This window comes from Pongo abelii, chromosome 2, assembly GCF_028885655.2.
Source record: "Pongo abelii isolate AG06213 chromosome 2, NHGRI_mPonAbe1-v2.0_pri, whole genome shotgun sequence".
NCBI classification, from domain to species: domain Eukaryota; kingdom Metazoa; phylum Chordata; class Mammalia; order Primates; family Hominidae; genus Pongo; species Pongo abelii.
In genome coordinates, this window is record NC_085928.1 from 206,730,934 (window position 1) to 206,753,192 (window position 22,259).

General features: G+C 44.2%; 1 protein-coding gene across 19 annotated transcripts in view; it reads right to left on the reverse strand.

The window, feature by feature from the left end:
• Positions 1–22,259, reverse strand: part of PCYT1A (phosphate cytidylyltransferase 1A, choline) — a 51,774-nt gene that overhangs the window by 26,322 nt on the left and 3,193 nt on the right. For 3 of the 19 annotated variants that reach the window (XM_054551052.2, XM_054551045.2, XM_054551050.2), the window contains exons 2-5: positions 20,564–20,627; positions 14,244–14,342; positions 13,172–13,385; positions 7,742–7,868 (exon numbers count right to left, since the gene is read on the reverse strand). In XM_054551052.2, the coding sequence (XP_054407027.1) occupies positions 7,742–7,858 (117 nt within the window). In that variant the 5' untranslated portion in view covers positions 7,859–7,868; positions 13,172–13,385; positions 14,244–14,342; positions 20,564–20,627. The remainder of the gene's footprint in view (positions 1–7,741; positions 7,869–13,171; positions 13,386–14,243; positions 14,343–20,563; positions 20,628–22,259) is intronic. The other 16 variants (XM_009239686.4, XM_009239683.4, XM_054551042.2 and 13 more) reach the window with 7 other exon arrangements.

A 22,259-nucleotide genomic window follows, 5' to 3' on the forward strand; every position in this document is an offset into this window, starting at 1 on the left:
CATACTAACAGGAAAATGGACATAATTCAAATAATATAGACTAGAACTTTATATTGTCTTCCCAGCACACTTTTTACTTTCTAAGGATTCTTTTTATTTTTTGCTTTTTTTTGTGAGACAGAGTCTCACTCTGTCGCCCAGGCTAGAGTGCAGTGGCGCGATCTCGGCTCACTGCAACCCCTGCTGCCCGGGATCAAGCGATTCTCCTGCCTCAGCCTCCCGAGTAGCTGGGACTACAGGCGCCCGCCACTGCGCCTGCTTAATTTTTGTAGTTTTAGTAGAGACAGGGTTTCGCCATGTTGGCCAGGCTGGTTTTGTACTCCTGACCTCATGATCCACCCGCCTCGGCCTCCCAAAGTGCTGGGATTACAGGCGTGAGTCACCGCATCCAGCTCTAAGGATTCTTAAATATGTTTCAGCAAAAAGTTTCTGAATGCCATAGAAAAACATTTATTTCCCTTTCACCCAAACATTCTGTATTAATGATAACAGGTCCTCCCGAGATCCCAATTGTTTCCATTTTTTTTATTTTTTAAGAGACAGGGTCTCACTCTGTTGCCCAGACTGGAATGCAGTGGTGCGAGCCATACCTCACTGTAACCTTGAACTCCTGGGCTCAAGAGATCCTCCTGCCTCAGCTTCCTGAGCAACTAAGACCACAGGAGCACACCACCATACCCAGTTATTTTTTCAATTTTTTTTGTAGGGACAGTGTCTCTCTATAATGCATTGCCCAGGCTGGTCTCAAATTCCTGGCCTCAAGGGATCCTTCCACCTCCCAAGGTGCTTGGATTTTAGGCATGAGCCACTGTGCTTGGCCCAATTATTTCAATAATGCCAGGGGAAATGCTACAGAGTCAAGAGGAATACCATGTGGTATGAGAAAGAAGGGACAGAGAACAGAGCTGAAAGATTCCACCCCCTGGGGATCTGTTTTTTTGTTTCATTTTGTTTTGTTTTGTTTTGAGACAGAGTCTTGCTCTGTCACCAGGCTGGAGTACAGTGGCGCGACCTCGGCTCACTGCAACCTCCACCTCCAGGGTTCAAGCGATTCTCCTGCCTCGGCCTCCTGAGTAGCTGGGACTATAGGCACCCACCACCACGCCCAGCTAATTTTTGTATTTTTAGTAGAGACGGGGTTTCACCATGTTGGCCAGGATGGTCTCGATCACTTGACCTCGTGATCCACCCTCCTCGGCCTCCCAAAATGTTGGGATTACAGGCATGAGCCACTGCGCCCAGCCAGGATCTGGTTTTAAAAATAAAAGAAAAGCAATCATTCTCCCTGACTCCTATTGCCATTTCAGTGAATGTAAACAATGAGCTCATCTGTCCAATTACTATTTGGATGTTTTATAGGCCCTCTAAATTGAACCTGTACTAAGTTAAACTCCTTGTCTTCCTCCTAAACCTGCTTTTCCTCCTGGTATTTCTTATCTCAATGGGAAGTACCCCATCCATACAACGTACCTAAGACTGAAACCTAGGAGTCACTCTTAACACCTTTTGTCCTCCATATCTCAGTAATCTCCAAGAACTGCCCATTTTACATCTTTTTTTAAAATTACAGTTTTAATTTAAAATAGAGACAGGGTCTCCCTATGTTGCCCCGGCTGGTCTCAAACTCCTGGGCTCAAGGGATCCTCCCACCTTGGCCTCCCGAAGTGCTGGTATTACAGGCGTGAAGCCACCAGGCCCAGCCGATTTTACCTTCTAAAAATGTGTAAGGTTTGTCTCGTACTCTCTGTATCTAATATCATAGTTTAAGCCTATTTCATGATTCTGAACTTGTACCCCATCTCTTGTTCATTTCTTGAATTCCTTGTATCCTTCAAAGTTCAGCTCAGAAATAACCCTTTTGATGACACTTTTCCCAAACCACTGCCCCTACCTCTTGGTCAAAGTCAGTCTCTCGCTTCTCAAGACTATTTTGGTTGAAATGAGATTGGGAGGCCTATACTTAGCCATAAGCAGAATCATGGCCATCCTGACCCACCAACCCAGGCATCTAATACCTGGTGATCCTTCCTACTCCTTTTTTCTCAAGAGACTGACTTTGTAACTTCCGTCTACTTGGTGCTTTTCATGCGTATCTTAATTTCATACTGTGTCATAATTATTTGTTGCTGTTTCTTTCCCCTTTTTGTCTGTGAGTTTCCGAGAACAAGGTCATCTTTTCATCCTTGCATCTCCCATGCATAGCAACTGGCAAGTAGAAGTTCTCCATACATTTCGGTTGAAATGAGACTGAGAGGCCTGCTTTGCCATAAGCAGAACTATGGCGAATTTTCCCCACAGTTTAGATACTTCATGACTCATTCATACATATGATATTCTTTGTAAATTATTTTATTTTATTTATTATTATTTTTGTTTATTATTATTATTTTTTTTTGAGACAGAGTCTCGCTTTGTTGCCCAGGCTGGAGTGCAGTGGTGTGATCTCAGCTTACTGCAACCTCTGCCTCCTGGGTTCAAGCCATTCTCCTGCCTCAGTCTCCTGAGTAGCTGGGATTACAGGCGCACACCACCATGCTCAGCTAATTCTTTTTGTATTTTTAGTAGAGACGGGGTTTCGCCGTGTTGGCCAGACTGGTCTCAAACTCCTGTCCTGGTGATCTGCCCTCCTCAGCCTCCCGAAGTGCTAACATTACAGGCATGAGCCACTTGCGCCTAGCCTGATATATATTAAGATAAGCTAAACGTCTTATGTTTTGTAAATACTTTTGTGATCCTTTTGATTGAACCTTTAGAAACATCTGTATCAATAAATGATTTATACTTACCGACAAAATAGCCATAAAGTTTTTCCTTAGTTTTTCCTTCTTAACTCTTTTGTCTCTTTTCTATCCATTTCATCCTGACCCACCAACCCAGGTATCTAATACTTGGTGATACTTCCCATTCCTTTCTTTACCTGCAAGGAAAGTACTTTTCTAAAGCTAATGAGCTCCCCCGGGTGAGGTGGCTCACGCCTGTCATCTCAGCACTTAAGGAAGCAGAGGTGGATAGCTTGAGCCCAGGAGTTTAAGACCTGCCTGGGCAACAGAGCAAGTCCCCCCTACCCTTTTATTTCTTTTTTGAGACGGAGTCTCGCTCTGTTGCCCAGGCTGGAGTGCAGTGGCACAATCTCAGCTCACTGCAAACTCCGCCTCCTGGGTTCACGCCATTCTCCTGCTTTAGCCTCCTGAGTAGCTGGGACTACAGGCACCTACCACTGCGCCCAGCTAATTTTTGTATTTTTAGTAGAGACGAGGTTTTGTCATGTTGGCCAGGCTGGTCTCGAACTCCTGACCTCAGGTGATCTGCCCAACTCAGCCTACCAAAGTGCTGGGATTACAGGCGTGAGCCGCCGTGCCTGGCCTGCAAGTCCCCATTAAAAGAAAAATAATAATAAGTTAATGAGCTCTAGGCTATAGAATTGTACTCTATGCTCACATCTCATAAAAGGAAGGTCTTGTTTATCTTTACACCTCTACCACCTACTGCCATACTAGCACATTGTAAATATGCAATAAAGGCCAGGTGCAGTGGCTCGCCTGTAATCCCAGCACTTTGGGAGGCCGAGGCGGGCGGATCACGAAGTCAGGAAATCGAGACCCATCCTAGCTAACACGGTGAAACCCTGTCTCTACTAAAAAATACAAAAAATTAGCCAGGCGTGGTGGCGGGTGCCTGTAGTCCCAGCTACCCGGGAGGCTGAGGCAGGAGAATGGCGTGAACCTGGGAGGCGGAGCTTGCAGTGAGCCAAGATCACGCCACTGCACTCCAGCCTGGGCGATAGAGCAAGACTCTATCTCAAAAAAATAAATAAATAAAAATGCAATAAAATCTTGCTTACTCAACCCAAATGTCAACTGGAAAATGAATAACTAAAAAGTAGCATGGGATATATGATGGAATGTTATTTGCCAATAAAAAAAAAATGAAGTACTGGCCGGACGTGGTGGCTCACACCTGTAATCCCAGCACTTTGGGAGGTGAGGTGGGTGGATCACCTGAGGTCAGAAGTTTGAAACCAGCCTGAGCAACATGGTAAAACCCCATCTCTACTAAAAATACAAAAATTAGCCAGGCGTGGTGGCGGTGTATGCCTGTAGTCCCAATTACTCAGGAGGCTAAGGCAGGAGAATCACTTGAACCTGGGAGGCCAAGATCACACCACTGCGTTCCAGCCTGGGCAACAGAGTGAGACTCTGTCTCAAAAAAAAAAAATTGCCGGGCGCAGTGGCTCACGCCTGTAATCCCAGCACTTTGGGAGGCCGAGGCAGGCAGACCACGAGGTCAGATTGAGACCATCCTGGCCAACATGGTGAAACCCCGTCTCTACTAAAAATAAAAATAAAAATAAATCAGCCGGATGTGGTGGCACACGCCTGTAGTCCCAGCTACTCGGGAGGGCGAGATAGGAGAATCACTTGAACCCAGGAGGTGGAGGTTGCAGTGAGCCGAGATTGCACCACTGCACTCCAGCTTGGGTGACAGAGCGAGACTCAGTCTCACAAAAAAAAAAAAAAAAAAAAAGAAATTAAGTACTTCTACATGTTGCAGTATGAATGAATCTTCAAAACAAGCTCAGTGAAAGAAGCCAGCCCCAAAGACCACATACTGTATGATGTCATTTGTACGTAATGTCCAGAACAGGCAAATCCACAGAATCAGAAAGCAGATTAGTGGCTTCTAGAGGCTAGAGAGACTGGGGGGGGAAATGGGGAGTGACTGCTAATGAGTACAGGCCTTCTTTCTGGGGTGATAAAAATATCCCAGGCCAGGCATGGTGGCTCACGCCTGTAATCCCACACTGTGGCAGGCTGAGGCAGGAGAATCGCTTGATCCAGGAGACTGAGACCAGCCTGGGTAACATAGTGAGACCCCATCCCTACAAAAACAAATTTAAAAATTAGCCAGGCGTGGTGACGTGCATCTATATTCCCAGCTACTTGGGAGGCTGAGGCGGGAAGACTGTTTGAGCCCAGAAAGTCGAGGCTGCAGTGAACTATGATCACACCACTGCACTCCAACCTGGGTAACAGACCAAGACCCTGTCTCAAAAAAAAAAAGAGAAAAAAATTCTAAAATTGGTCATGGTGATGGTTGCACAACTCTGTGAATAAACTAAAAACCACTGAATTGTATACTGTAAATGACATGTCAATTATAACTCAATAAAGCTGTTAAAAAAAAAAAAGTCTTGCTTGCTTTTGTTATAGCGTTCAAAGGAGATTCAGAGCTAGAAAGTACAGGTGTACAGTGAGATGGCAGAAAGCTTACTAGCAGACATTCCTCCTCACTAAGGTTGGTCCAGGCTGTTGGGTGGATCTCTGACCATTCGCCTATGCCAAATAGCCTGTGTGATTCAGGGAGGAATGTGGAATAGGTAGCAAGTCACTGAACTGATTTCACATGAATATATGAAGCAAAGTAATATAAAGCATTAAGACTCTCCAGAAGAATTTAAAAAAAAAGACTCCCCAGAGTCTAAAGACCAAGAAATTTCAGTTTTCTCAGAGCTCATTCCACTGAAAAGACTGGCTTCCTTTGCTCTATTCCTAGCTACAGTGATTGGCTGATTAGCTGACAGTATCACCTATTTGGTTATAACTTGTTCCTACTCCAAGTGATGCTGCTGAATTGGTACACACCACCATTTCTTTAATCTGAATTCTCTAAGAAATATTCAGAAACTAAAAATGCCCTGTTTTGTTGATTGCTGAGTCACTTTCTGAGCTTATTTGCTGTAGCATGCAGAACAATGCCCCCCTGCAGATGGCCACACCCATTCCCTGGAGCCTGTGACTATTCTACCATACATGGCAAAAGAGACTGCAGACCAGGCACAGTGGCTCATGCCTGGTAACCCTAGCGCTCTGGGAGGCCGAGGTAGGAAGACTGCTTGAGCTCAGGAGTTCAAGACCAGCCTGGGCAACACAGCAAGACCCTTACTCTAAAAATAAAAATAAAAACAGTAAGCCAGGCATGGTGGTGGGCATCTGTAATCCCAGCCACTTGGGAGGCTGAGGCAGGGAAATCACTTGAACCCAAGAGGCAGAAGTTGCAGTAAACCGGGATCGCGCCACTGCACTCCAGCCTGGGTGACAGAGCGAGACTCTGTCTCAAAAATACAAATAAAAATAAATAAAAATAAAAATAGTAAAGAGGCTTTGCAGATATGATTAAATAAAGGAAGATCATTCTGGTTTATCTGGGTATACCGAACTTAATCACAAGAGTCCTTGTAAGTGAAAAGGGGAAGCAAGAGATTCAGAATCAGAGCAGGAGATATGGCAGAAGCAATCGTCAGAGTGATGTGAGCACTGGCTGGTGCCAAGCGCTAAGCAATGTGGGAACCCTCTAGAAGCTGGAAAAGGCAAGAAGATGGACTTTCCCCTGGACCCTCCAGCTCTGCCAACACCCTGATTTTAGCCCTCTGAGACCCATTTCAGATTTCTGATATCCAGAACTGTAAGATAATTCATTTGTATATTTGTATTATGGTAATTTGTTACAAATGCAACAGGAAACAAATACGTATACTTGCCCTTATGATCAATATCAGCCCTGCAGGCACTTGTCTATTTGTAGGGTTTTATTTGCTTTTATTGCTCAAGATAGAGCATTCATTTGAAATAACTATTAATTGTTTCAGAATAGATTTTTCCCTTTGGGCTGGGAAGCTCTAGAACTAAGCAGTGGAAACTGAGTTTGATCAATGGCTAATGGTCAATATAGGTAAAGAAACATGCAATTCTGTCACTGGGATTTTGAAACACAGATTTCATAATACTATTAGCAACAGTAGCTTCAATTGTGTGTAAGTGTTCTCTGACATGTTTTTATTATGGAAAGTTTTAGGGAAGGTAGCAAGCTGAGACAGGATAGGCAGTGTGGAGGAAAGCTTTAGGAAGGGTAGCAAGCTGAGATGGGATAGGCAGTGTGGAATGGGGGTCTTTCATCTAAGGTTTGGCAATAATTAGGAAATATAAAGATAATTTTCCAGAGATAAAGGAGCATAAGGTAGGCATAAACGGAAAAAGGTTCTCATCTAAGATACACCTAGTAATAGAATGGAGGAATGATAGAGGGAGAAAAACAGTAGAAAAGATGCACTAGACACCACGAGATGATACGAAGATCAAATCACTGCCTAGAGCCCCAATTTTTCTATTTCATTAGTTTTATTTATTTGTTTATTTACTTTTTATTTTTATTTTTATTTTTGAGATAGGGTCTGTCTCTGTTGCCCAGGCTGGAATGCAATGGCGTGATCTTGGCTCAATGCATCCTCCGCCTCCTGAGTTCAAGCAATTATCATGCCTCAGCCTCCCAAGTAGCTGAGATTACAGGCATGCGCCACCACGCCTGGCTAATTTTGTATTTTTAGTAGAGACGGGGTTTCACCATGTTGGCCAGGCTGGTCTCGAACTCCTGACCTCAGGTGATCTGCCCACCTCAGCCTCCCAAAATGCTGGTATGAGTCACCGCACCTGGCCATATTTCAATAGTTTCAGCCTAATACACACGCAACTTCCATATTTTCTAACATTTCTTTTTCTAAATCCAATGTAAAGCTTCTACAACTGAGCTGTAAGTCATAATCTAGTAAAAAGGCAGAAGATTTCCAGTGACTGTGAAAATACACTTACTATTCCTTCTTTTCATTATTTCAGAAGACGTGTAACACTGATATCATCAATGTCATATCGGTTTCTCCCCTCCCCCTGCCAGGTTAATCTCCACTCACCACTGCACAGCGCTGCACTTTGGAAGGAACCCCATCTTCCTCTGTTGCCCCGTTGGGTCCGGGCGCCTCTTTTCTCCTCTTCCTTGCATTGACCTTGGCTGAACACTGTGCATCCATCTTCTTTTAACTGGTCATAGAAAGTGAAAACAAAAATTTTCTCATTGGGGTGGGAAAAAGTTTGTCACCAGTATTTCAGAGATGTTGACATGGATACACTCAGCAAAATATCAATTCTATAGCTGTACTTCACCAAGATGAGCCAATGGCATCTGGCAAAAACAGCGAAGCTTCAGAAAACACAGGCTCTAGTAGAAATACTGAAATGCCTCTCTGTGGAACAATGGCCACAGTGAATTGCCTGAAGTTGGAAGTCATTCCCCCTCACACTGCAGCCTACATACTAACTGCTAATTTTAAATCCTGATTGCATGCAAAAGATTGGAATTATTTGGCTGAGAAAGATAGTTACACAGACTCTCCCACTACCCTCCATATCATTGATATGACAGATATAAGGCAATGTGAAGGTATGACTGGTACAGATAGAGAAAAGAGCCTTTTGTAAAGGGATGGCTCTCACCAAGTCCTGGATTAACAAAACACAGATTTCTTAACTCTTTTTTTTTTTAAGACAGGGTCTCACTCTGTTGTCCAGGCTGGGATGCAGTGGTATGATCTTGGCTCACTGCAGCTTCAACCTGGTTAGCTCAAGCAATCCTCTTGCCCCAGCCTGCCAAGTAGTTGGGAGTACAGGCACATGCCACCACACCTAGTTATTTTTTTTTTCAGAGACAGGCCTTGCTATGTTGCCTAGGCTGGTCTTGAATTCCTGGCCTCAAGTGATCCTCCCATCTCAAACTCCCAAAGACTTGGGATTACAGGCATGAACCACAGCACTGAGTTAATTTCTTAACTCTAAATGCTCTATAGATTTCAGTGACCACTTCACCAGGGTTACTTGTATGAAAATTGTGGAGTAGCATAATGGTTTTTATTTACTTTTTTATTATTTTAATTTTTTTAGGGGTCTTGCTAGGTTGTCCAGGCTGGAGTGCAGTGGCTATTCACAGCCATAATCATAGCACACTGTAGCCTCAAACTCCTGAGCTTAAGCAATCCTCCCACCTGAGCCTCCAGAATAGCTAGGACCAGCATAATGTATTTTTTAAATGTCCTTCTCCTTCTTTCCTTTTTTTTTTTTTTGAGAAAGAGTCTCACTCTGTCACCCTGGCTGGAGTGCAGTGGCACGAACTCGGCTCACTACAACCTCTACCTCCCATGTTCAAGCAATTCTCCTGCCTCAGCTTCCTGAGTAGGTGGGATTACAGGCACCCACCACCACGCCCGGCTAATTTTTTGTATTTTTAGTAGAGACAGGGTTTCACTATGTTGGCCAGGCTGGTCTCGAACACCTGACCTCGTGATCCACCTGCCTCATCCTCCAAAAGTGCTGAAATTACAGGCATGAGCCATGGCGCCCAGCCAATTTTTGTATTTTTAGTAGAGACAGTGTTTTGTCATGTTGGCCAGCCTGGTCTTGAACTCCTGACCTCAGGTGATCCATCCACCTCGACCTCCCAAAGTGCTGGAATTACAGGTGTGAACCACTGCACCTGGCCCTTCCCCTTCTTTTCTCAGTACTCATTTCCCTCTCCTCTTTCAGGGTCTTAACACCTCAAGCTTGTTCACAGTTTCCAGCTATTAAAATCCCCTCAGGGATTCTCCTTCCCCGAAAGGAAAACTTATTTATTATTGTCTCATTTAGCAGAGAGTTTCTAGCAACTAGCTATTACAGCAAAGTTCTGAATATTCTGTATTTCATGTTTATGTCACAGAACACTTGGGGTGTCACTTCGCTAGCCAGAAACCTCTGTGGCCAGTGGCACCTTTGCCTGAGTTTTGCTCAGGCCCGCTAGGCTCGTTCTGTCCACTGAGCCTGGTAGGCTGTGCTCAGCTTGTGTTACCAGCGCAGATTCCACGCATGCCAAGGACAAGCCAGGCACGGAGCGGCAAGGGGTGCACAGGCGAGCGAGCACAGGGCATGGCCACTGCGCACAGCCAGGCACGGAGCGGCAAGGGGTGCACAGGCGAGTGAGCACAGGGCCCGGCCACTGCACACAGCCAGGCACGCCAGCTGCCAGGGGGTGAGCAGCTCGAGGCGCCAGCCCCCTGAGAGGCTGCAGCTGAACCAGGCGTACTACTAGCAGCTTCCACTGCAGGCACTGGGGAACATGGTGGTGCCCAGAAGCTTGGAGAGGCCAGGAACCACAGAGCTCCAAAGAGGGTGTCACAGCCCTGGCTCAAGGAGCTCCTAGGTCTGGGCTTCCCAAAGGGCTACAGCTCTTCTCTCTCTCTCTCTCTCTCCTCTCTTCTCTCTTTCTCTTGCTCACAGCGTGGCAAGCAGTGGGGGAGGGGAGGACGTGTTTCAGCTCTTCAGTCCCGCCATTTGGTGGATCCCGAGTTCTTGTCCCACGTCCAGGAAGAATGAGGTATATGGACAACTGGAGGATGAGCAAGGTGAAGAGGTGCTTTATTGAGCAACACAACAGCTCTCAGGAGACCCCAAGTGGGTAGCTCCTTTCCGCAGCAGGTCGTCCCAGCATCTGTGCAGCCCTCAGCGGAGAGGAGACCCAGAGTGGATAGCTCCTATCAGCAGGCAGATCATCCTGATGCCTCTGCAGCCCTCAGTGGAGAGGAGACCTGGAGTGGGAAGCTCCTATCCGCAGGCAGGTCATCCCATCAAGTATGGCTGAGTCCAGGGTTTCTACGGGCTTCAGCGGGGAGGAAGTGCATGCTGATTGGTCCATGGGCAGCCACAGGCAGCCCGGAAAAAGCATCATAAGTTCTCATTCCAGTCCACAGAACTGGCAGCCTGGGCCCCAGGCTTCAAGCCATCCCTGGCTTGAAGGTGGGGCTTCACCAGGGACCCGCCCATTTCTGCCTAGGAGGCTGTCTGCCTCCTGCTGCCATCAACCTGCTGTCCACGGCGCCCAGGCTATTCATGCCAAGCGGTGCCTGCAGGCCTGCATGGAGCTGCCCTCAGCTCCGCCTTGGCCTCCCCCTCCTGTGCTCCTGGACACCCAAAATCCGGAGGGGGCCAAGGCAGAAGGGGGCTGGCATGTCAGCACTGCCCCTAGCACACGCACACCCAGCCAGGTCATGACAGTGCCCAGGCTTGGCCTCAACTTTGCTCCAAAATCAGAGCAGGCACCAGAAGCAAGGAGAGGCCAGGCAGTGGGAGCAGGCACTTCAAGCCTGCAGGGGCAGGGGAGGTTCCTGGGCCCCCAAAAGCACAAGGAAGCCCGGGTATGTAGCCACGGCTGCTCCCGCCGTACCAACTTGGAAGCGGGCAGGGCTTCCACCTACTCCCAGCTCCCAGTGGCTCCATGGAGCGTGCAGCACAGACCAAGCCTCTCCAACTGCAGCCGGCAACATGGCAGTAGCCCATCCAGACAGGCCACCGCTGCCATCATTTAGATGTTGGCTTTTCAGCCCCCTGCAGGGATAGTTGCGTTTTTGTTGAGTAACACAATTTGTACAAATAAATTACTTTCTTGATACTGATGAAATTTTAGGAATCAGCCAGAAATTGGGAGTAGGGGAAACTCTGTGAACAACTGTCATCTCTGCACAAGATACGGTTCAGAGAAAAATCTTCAGAACAGGTGGAAAACCAATGCCAGACAGAATGAGGACAGTCTGCTCTGCCCTACAGCCTCTCATAAGCCTGACTGAGATGTTCATCTAAACAACTGCAATTGTGCCTTACTTTCTTTCCTCCGGCTAAATTCCAAGTGGCAATATGACAAGATCTACAAGAAACTGGCCTAATTCTTAGAGACTGAAGGTGACACCCCATGAGTCATGGCCAACATGAAAAAATGTCAGAGTCCAAAGTGAAAGATGAGCACCACCTAGAAACTTCCTTTCATCGCAAATGCAAATTAAAATGGAAGAAGGGTTCTATACATTTAACTCTGAGTTCTTTCAGTGATGATGATCAGAGCTTGTCTTTACTATTGTTATTAATGATTCCTTCATAATATTCAGAGGTCAGTACTCTCATCTCAATGGTCTGAGTGAACTACTCAAAATGCCTAATCCATCCAATTAATGATAGTTTTCTAATTTGCACAGTACTCTTCTGTAAGTATCTGCTCAATTCTTCTAAGTGTAGAGAGACAAAATCCACTATGAGAAATATAATCAGCAATTTGGCATCTGGCAAGTCAATAATATCAGGCAGATAAAAATATAAGTACTTACTGTTTACAAAGTACTGTATCATAATTTTTAAGTACAAACTGAACCTGGAGGACATTATGCTAAGTGAAATAAGCCAGACAAGAAAGACAAATACCACAATGACCTCACTTATTTGTGGAATCTAAAAGAGTGGAACTCACAGACGTACAGAATAGAATGGTGGTTATGAGAGATGGACAGAAGAAGGTGATGTTGAGTACAAAAATTCAGTTTTGAAAGGAGAAATAGGCCGGGCACGGTGGCTCACACCTGTAATCCCAGCACTTTGGGAGGCTGAGGCGGGTGGATCACGAGGTCAAGAGATCGAGACCATCCTGGCCAACATGGTGAAACCTCATCTCTACTAAAAGTACAAAAAATTACCTGGGCGTGGTGGCACATATCTGTAATCCCAGCTACTCAGGAGGCTGAGGCAGGAGAATCGCTTGAACCCAGGAGACAGAGGTTGCAGTGAGCCGAGATCGCACCACTGCACTCCAGCCAGGCAACAGAGCGAGACTCCGTCTCAACAAAAAAAAAAAAAAAAAAAAAGAATGGAGAAATAAGCTTTAGTGATCTATTGCACAGAATGGTGACTATAATAAATAATAATGCAGCCGGGCACGGTGGCTCACACCTGTAATCCCAGCACTTTGGAAGGCCAAGGCAGGCGGATCACAAGGTCAGGAGATTGAGACCATCCTCGCTAACACACTGAAACCCTGTCTCTACTAAAAATACAAAAAATTAGCCAGGTGTGGTGGCGGGCACCTGTAGTCCCAGCTGCTGGGGAGGCTGAGGCAGGAGAATGGTGTGAACCCGGGAGGCAGAGCTTGCAGTGAGCCGAGATCGTGCCACTGCACTCCAGTCTGGGTGACAGAGTGAGACCCCGTCTCCAAAAAAAAACAAAACAAAACAAAATAAATAATAATGCATTTTATATTTCAAAATTGCTAAAAGAGTAGATTTTAACTGTTTTCACCACAAAAAAATAAGTATACAAGGCAAGGAATTTGTTAATTAGCTTGATTTAATCATTCCACAATGTAAACATATATCGAAGTATCACATTATATCCCATAAATATAAACAATTATTATTTATCAATTTAAAAAATTAAAGGCCAGGCACAATGGCTCAAGCCTGCAATCCTAGCACTTTGGGAGGCGGAGGTGGGCAGCTCACCTCAGGTCAGGAGTTCGAGACCAGCCTGTGCAACATGGTGAAACTCCATCTCTACAAAAATACAAAAATTAGCCAGACTTGGTGGTGCATTCCTGTAATCCCAGCTACTCAGGAGACTGAGGCGGAAGGATCACTTGAATCCGGGAGGCAAAGGTTGCAGTCAGCCGAGATCGCACCGCTGCACTCCAGCCTGGGCAGCAGAGCGAGACTCCGTCTCAAAAAATGAAAAAAAAAAAAAAATTAAGTACAAATTATTTTCTCAAAGAGTCTTCAATTAAGGCATGGAAAACACACACAGAGCTCCACCTCAAAAATGTTTATGATATTGGTATCCAAGAAGATGTTAAAAAAATGTTTATGATATAAAAATGCTCTTCAGGATTCTAAAACCATGGGGTGAAAGTTTACTGAGGAATAGGATATTTGCAGTTACAAAAAACTGACCAGGTGTAGTGGCACATGCCTGTAGTCCCAGGTACTCGGGAGGCTGAGGTGGGAGGACTACTTGAGAACAGGAAGTCAAGGCTGCACTGAGCCATGATCGTGCCACTACACTCCAGCCTGGATAGCAAAGTGAGACCCTTTCTCAAAAAAAAAAAAAAAAAAAAAAAAGGCCATATGCAGTGGCTCATGCCTGTAATCCTGCCACTTTGAGAGGCCAACGCAGGCGAATCACCTGAGATCTGGAGTTCAAGACCAGCCTGACCAACATGGTGAAACCCCGCTTCTACTAAAAATATAAAAATTAGCCAGGTGTGGTGGCGGGCACCTGTAATCCCAGCTACTTGGGAGGCTGAGGCAGGAGAATCACTTAAACCCAGGAGGCGGAGGTTGCAGTGAGCCGAGATCACGCTGTTGCACTCCAGCCTGGGTGACAAGAGTGAGACTCCATTTCAAAAAAAAAAAAAGTATTTTTCTTTACCTGCTTACACTATTATGTGTTTATACTATTCCTTATCTGCTTACATACAGTTCTTCTATTTTCTGAAGATGACTTTTGGGTTTTACATTATATTCTACACTGTTCTTTAAACTGAAATATTTAGATCCTTCGGATTTAAAATAAACATACCCACTGCTTTTTGGGTTTTAGTTTAAGACACTTCTTTATCTCATCCACTTCTCAGGAGACGGAAAACATCTGGGTCACAGATATTCCATAATGATAACCCTAAAAGAATTTAGAAATTATGGAAAGATTACTCCTCATGACTTTCCTCTAGAACTACTGCTGTTTAAACTTTTACTCTGGGCTGGGCGCGGTGGCTCATGCCTGTAATCCCAGCACTTTGGGAGGCCAAAGTGGGTGGATCACATGAGGTCAGGAGTTCGCAATCAGCCTGGCCAACGTGGTGAAACCCCATCTCTACTAAAAATACAAAAATTAGCTGAGCGTGGTGGCATGCACCTGTAATCCCAGCTACTTGGGAGGCTAAGGCAGGAGGATCACTTGATCCCTGGAGGTGGAGGTTGCAGTGAGCCTAAATCACACGCCACTGCACTCCAGCCTGGGTGACACAGAGAGACTTTGTCTCAAAATAATAACAACAATAATAAACTTTTACTCTGTAGGTCTCACAAGTTTTTTTCATTTTTCACGGGCCTTCCTACGCCATCCCAATGTTCTCTCACATCTACTAACTTATAACCACAGCACCAAAGCATATAGAATAATAACTGATGTTTAAAATCATGGAAAAAGTTACCCCCATCTCCCTCATGTTCCAATAGATGCTTGCCCGGACACATCACCTCTGCCACTGAGAAAGTATAGAGAAAAGGTATGTGGGAGGATGAGGGTGTACTGAAGAGAGTAAATACACCCTAACATCGTGTTGGCTTCTTAATTTGTTACACTGAAACTCAGGTGTACCTAAAGCCACACCACCATTACAACATTGATAACTGCCCAGTAACCATCTTGAATACCTCCAACAATGAGGAACAATATTTCTTGGACTCTCAGTTTATGATAAGTGCACCTCTGTCATCAACCAACACCATTCAAGTAAGGTACAGTGATGGCTCTGGAAAAGGAGGTGGCTTTAAATATCTACAAAGGGGAAAAAATTACACGCACACACACAGGCTGCCTTAATATTCCTGTTTGTCCAGCGGGCAATGGGACTGGGAAATTATCGCGCCTCCTCAGAGCCAATCAGTAGGAGGCGAACATGGGGCAGTACATTACCTAATGCCCTGCAGACTGACCCTTAGGAATGAGACAGAAAGAAAAGTATTTGGAGATAGAATAGAGAACCTCCCTCCAGAGCCCTACTAGGATGAGCCAACACTTCCTGTTTGTTTAGTGGTTCATCCTCCAGAACACTTTCTTTGTCAAAAAGGCTATAACAGCCCGGTACAGTGGCTCATGCCTATAATCCCAGCACTTTGGGAGACCAAGGCAGATGGACTGCTTGAGCCCAGGAGTTCAAGACCAGCCTGGCCAACATGGCAAAACCCCATCTCTACTAAAAAGACAAATAATTAGCCAGGAGTGGTGGCACATGCTTGTAGTCCCAGCTACTTGGGAGTCTGTGGTGGGAGAATCGCTTGAACCTAGGATGCAGAGGTTGCAGTGAGCCAAGATCATGCCACTGTACTCCAGCCTGGGTGACAGAGCACGACCTCATCTCAAAAAAAAAAAAAAAAAAGCTAGGCCAGGTGTGGTGGCTCACACTTGTAATCCCAACACTTTGAGAGGCCGAGGCGGGAGGATCACCTGAGGTCAGGAGTTCAAGACCAGCCTGGCCAACATGATGAAGCCCAGTCTCTACTAAAACTACAAAAATTAGCTGGGCGTGGTGGCAGGTGCCTGTAATCCCAGCTACTTGGGAGGCTGAGGCAGGAGAATCGTTTGAACCCAGGAGACGGAGGTTGCAGTGAGCCATGATCATACCACTGCACTCCAACCTGGGTGACAAGAGTGAAACTCTATCTCAAAAAAAAAAAAAAGGGCTGACAGCCAGAATACAGCATTTGTAAGACCTGATCTTTCCAACTGCTGCCTATTCACTCGCTAGATAAGTCACCTTATCTTAATCACTGAAATTTGAGCATAGACTCTAAATATGGACATAAAAACCCATCCCTCAACACCCTGCCTGCTAAGTACATGAGTGTCTCCAAAGTGCCCTCAAAATACACAATGCAGTATCTGTGCCTGTGATTTTTACTCCGACTCACAAAGATCTGGCTTGGTTTCTGCTGACTCACCTACCAGTACACACTGCTTGCCTTGTTCCTCCACGTTCCAATAGATGCCTGCTGGGACACACCAACTTTGCTAGACAAGTGGAAGATGTGTTTGTGGAGGGTGGGGTGGCACTGAGGAGATACTAAGGATACATCTAGTCGTATTTTTCCAATGTGAATGTCCTGAAGAAGACAGAATCTAGGTGCTGGCATGTCTATGCTTGAGTCTGAAAGATGAAAGGCTCCTACAAGTAGTTTTAGGGACTTCTATCCAGTCCTTTCTTTTTTTTTTTTTTTGAGACAGAGTTTCACTCTTGTTGCCCAGGCTGGAGTGCAATGGCACGATCTCAGCTCACCGCAACCTCCACCTCCCGGGTTCAAGCAATTCTCCTGCCTCAGCCTCCCGAGTAGCTGGGATTACAGGCATGCGCCACCATGCCTGGCTAATTTTGTATTTTTAGTAGAGACGGGGTTTCTCCATGTTGAGGCTGGTCTTGAACTCCTGACCTCAGGTGATCTGCCCGCCTCCGCCTCCCAAAGTGCTGGGATTACAGGCAGGAGCCACCGCACCCAGCCTATCCAATCCTTTCTATTCAACTTCCTTATTGCAAACAGACCTACCAAGCGAAAGAGGAGCTGGACTTTGCTTCCTGAACTATGTAACAATCTAAATATAGGAGAGTCCTCTCTTATCCACAGGGGAAATGTTTCAAGATGCCAGCAGATGCCTGAACCCCTAGAGAGTATGAACCCTATATGGACAGTTGTCCCTCGGAATCTGCAGGGCATTGGAACCCCTAGACAGTATGGACCCTATACGGGACAGTTGTCCCTCGGAATCTACAGGGCATTGGTTCCAGGATCTCCTGCAGATGCCAAAATCCACAGATGCTCAAAAGTCCCTTATATATATAAAACGGTGTTGAATTTGCATATAATCTATACCCCCTATATACTTTCAATCTTCTCTAGATTACTTACAACACCTAACACAATGTAAATACTATGTAACCAGTTATTATACAATATTGGTTTTTTATTTGTACTATTTTTTATTGTTGTATTGGTATTTTTATTGGTTTTTTTTCTGAATATTTTCAATCCAAGTTTGGCTGAATCTGCGGATGTAGAGCTCGTGGCCACGGAGGGCTGACTCTACTTTGTTTTCTCCCTATATACACACAGCTATGATAAAGTTTTATGTATAAATTAAGCACAGTAAGAGATTAACAGCAATAACTAATAATACACCAATTGTAACAATATACTGTAATAAATGTTATGTGAATGTGGCTGTTCTCTCTCGCTCTCGAAATATCTTACTACATCATATTCAACTATTTTCTGACCGTGGCTGACTGTGGGTAACTGAAACCACGGAAAGTAAAACTGCGACTAAGGGTGAGCTCTTTTAGTAGCAAGTTGCAATTACATATGCTGTTCCACATTTCAAAAATCTAACTCAAACTTGACCGATTACTGCAAGGAAGTATTTGCAAAAAATGAGGCATAATTTTTCCTTTGCATTCTATTCCTGCCTTCCCCATCTCTAGGCTACACTATCTTCCCACTAAAACCCAGTGCCCAGCATTTTTCTATCAGCACACCAATGCCCAGTTCCAAAGCCGAGTGCGCAAGCAGACTTCACATTTGGGATGTTTATCTGCTTCTACCGTGGTGGTGCTTGATAAGCTGGTGCTCTAAGAGGCAAGCTCTGGAAACTCAAGGGTTAAAGCGCATCTACTATTCCTGGCATTCATTAATCATATCATCTTGCTGTACACTCAGGTCTTTCTGGAGATAACAGTGTAAGGACATTGCCCCCTATGAAAAGGCCTTTGAAGCTTGAGGGAGTATATGGCTAAGCGAAAGTAGGGAAAAGAGCTGGACTCAAGAACCAGAAAATCTAGATCAGGGGTCAGCAAACTACAGCTAGCTGGCCAAAGATGGCCCACTACCTGTTTTTATAATTAAAATTCGATCGGAACACAGCCATGTTCACTCACTGATGTATTTATTGTCCATGGCTGCTTTTGTGCAACAACAGCAGAGCTGAGTAGTCACAGATACTGTGTGACCTGCAAACCTTAAACTATTTACAATCTGGCCCGTTACTGAAAAAGTTTGCTAGCTCTCATCCTAGATGAAATCAGGACCACCTTTATTAATAATTTGGTGGCAAATTCTACCTAAATTTACCCAATCTAAAGTGAAAAACAGTGTTAGAATTATTTCGAGTGCAGTGGTGCAATCACGGCTCACTGCAGCCTCGAACTGCTGGGCTTAAGTGATCCTCCTGCCTCACCCTCCCAAGTAGCTAGGACTACAGGTGCATGCCACCACACCCAGCTAATTTTTTGTAGAGATGGGGGTCTCACTTTGCTGCCCAGGTTGGTCTCAAACTCCTGGCCTCAAGCAATCCTCCTACGTCAGCCTCCCAAAGTGCTGGGATTACAGGTATGAACTATCACACCAGGCTGAGAACTTATCAATGTAAAAGTGAATTTCAAAACATGAGCTTCTCTGACAGATGAGTTCTAAACTAAAGTTCAACGTTACTTGTCATGAGCCCTATAAACTGTCACATTTAAGACCTTAGCTTTGAACTAGATCTCTTCCCTCTAATTTCATCAGAGAAACCCCTTATTCAACAAACACGGAGCGGCGCGCGCCCCGTGCCGGAAACCCTTATTCAACAAACACGGAGCGGCACTTACTCTGTGCCAGACCTGGGGTTAGCCACCGGCACACATAATAAAGCTTATACTTCTTCGGCCTGGGTTAGCCACTGGCACACATAATAAAGCTTATACTTCTTCGGCCTGGGTTAGCCACTGGCACACATAATAAAGCTTATACTTCTTCAGCCTGGGTTAGCCACCGGCACACATAATAAAGCTTATACTTCTTCAGCCTGGGTTAGCCACTGGCACACATAATAAAGCTTATACTTCTTCGGCCTGGACACGTAGTAGCGTATTTCAGGAAAGAAAAAACCATGAGAGACACATGTAATAGTTCTTACAGTTACAATTTTACTCTGCCACTATTCTACTAGAATATTTGGTGAGTAAACTCTTGTGTTTAGAATGTGATCTTCCTAGAGTGGGTTATGGAACTCATATCTCTAAGGCAGGGTCTATGATAGAATTCAGGAAGTCTGTGAATTTGGATGAAAAAGACTGTATCTTTATTTTCACTTCAGTTATGAACATAAGCTACAGCAGTAATAGCAGACTTATTAGACAAATGGATTTGTTACCAGTAGAAATCATGGATATTTTCATATCATATCATACTTGTTATATTTTGATAACTATATATCAATATAAATCAATATAACTGGTTTTCTTTATAGTTCTATGTATTTTATTTTTGTATATAAAAACATATTCCAAAAAGGAACTCTAAAAGCTTTCACCACACTGCCAAAGGAGTCCATAACACAAAAAAGATTAAGATTCCTGTTCTACGGTCAAAAAATAAAGAAACACAATCACATTTAGGGTAATTTTCCGTATATAAAAAAACTACCTGTTTTTTATTAAGGGTCATATGCTCATTTTCTATAGAGCAGGGACCATATGTCATTATTTTTGGCAGCCCTCACTTTAGAACTGGTTTGCAAGTAGTTGTGAGTGTGATGTAACAGCCTAGCAGATTCATGGGTTCCCCTGGCTCATTGGCAGTCATCCTAGTCCAAACATAGAAAGCCTCAAACTAACATAACTTTCAACTTGTGGTACAAGAGAATTCCCAAAAGAAAGCGAGGGGCAAGGCACAGTGGCTCACACCTGTAATCCCAACACTTTGGGAGGCCGAGGTGGATGGATCACTTGAGGTCTGGAGTTTGAGACCAGCCTGGCCAACATGATGAAACCCCATCTCTACTAAAATACAAAAATTAGTTGGGTGTGGTGGTGGGCACCCGTAATCCCAGCTGAGGCAGGAGATCGCTTGAACCCAGGAGGCAGAGTTTGCAGTGAGCTAAGATTGCACCACTGCATTCTAGCCTGGGCAACAAGGCAAGACTTGGTCTCAAAAAAAAAAAATAAATAAATAAATAAAAAGAAAGAAAGGAGGGAAAAGACACACACAGAAAGCCTGCTATTAATATATATCTATTAACCTGGTTTACGAATGGTAAAATACAGGTAATTCAATTATTTATATTAATGAATAAGGTAGGTAACAAACCTAAAAGAATGCCAAATATGAGACTCATTTCTTTTTATCTTCTGAGGTGGCGCTTCGGCACATGCTGCAAACGTAAAAAGATACATTCCTTGAATTTACTGGCTAAATTGTAGAAAGGAATTAGGATTTAAATTCTGCCACAAATAATCCACAAAGCAATTAACAAAACAAATCACAGATGAAACACGTGTCTAAGTACTCATTTGACAGGAATACTGTGAAAAGAGAAGTTTAGGACTAAAAACAGAAAGATTTACGCTTAGGAAAGAGGTTCAAGGACTTAGGAAAAAGGAAATGCCAGAAGCTGCCAAGCAGATAAGCAGGAGGGTTGACAAGGCCTAAAGTACCGATCCCCTCACTCTCCTAAGTCACCCCTTTTTCTAATATGCTTGATGTGTGATAATGTCAAAGATGTACAAGCTGCCAGCCACAATCTCGAGCAAAAAAGGGACTCTCACAGTCCTGTGATAATTGGCAAGTACCCTGACTTTAGGGTTTCTCTAACTGGAAAAAAATCCAAGAAAAAAATGACTTTTACAAAAATGTATCTTTCCAATCTATTTCAAGGTAACACAAACTTTGATGTAAGGGAGACCTATTTCTGCTTGATTTGGAAAGGGAAATTTCTATTAGTAGAAAAGTCAGAAGGTCTGCTTCAGATCAGTTATGTAAATACTTAGAAAAGCATGATGCTTGAGTAAGAACTCTACTATTATTAGCAGATATTTTGCTATTATCCATCATTAATAACAATGGAAAATTATGCTTGCTTTTTATTTGAGCATTTCAAAAACTAAATCTCATCAGCACTTATAACATCTCTAGGAGAGGTTATTCAGATCCCTAGGGAAATACTGTTTAACTTAAAGGCTAGACAGCTCTGAATTATAAATGGAGTCAGATGATTTACAAACTCTATGAAATTATATATAAAATTTGGTAAGTTCACATATATTTCAGATTATTAAAGGGCTATTTAATCATAAGAGTTACCTCTGGCCATGGTTAGAAAATCTAAAACAAGAGAAAGCAATAATGCTTTCCATACATAGTCACAGGGCGAGTAAATGTTAACATCAGAGAAAGTCACCAGGGACAGCTAAATCCAGGCTCTATCTAACTAGATCATTCTTCTTAAGGGATCACATATCCAAAAAGCAGGTCCCCAAGGAAAATAAAACCCCACTGCTTATGGGAGGAGAATCATAGACTGAGGGGGAATGAAGCTCATTCTTTATCAACCAGGCCATCATGCTAGTTTTCAAAGGGAATTTGCAAAGCAAATCTTTTGTCCTACAAAACGATTCATTTCATTCAGCAAAGAAAAAAGACCCTAGAGGGAGTACTGCTGAATCCCAAGCCTCTTCCACAGTCTGTTACCTTGAAGCATAGATGCTGTTCTAGAAGAAACCCTTGGGTTCCTTTTAGCTACGCAGAATGTAAGTCAAGTAAACATCTAATGTGCTAGAAAAAGTTGTAACTAGCCAATTTATTTAGCCAAGAAAAGGCTATCTCCCACCATTCTCAACTCATTCCCATTCAAGAACCTATCTGAACTCTATTCCCCTATTACAGAGTGTAGGGGGCAGGGGTGGTTATCAGATTAATACAGTGTACGATAAATTAAATGACCTCATACTTCTCCTATTATAAAAAGCACTGGTGGCACAATCAGTAGCACCTTCTAAAAAGAGCT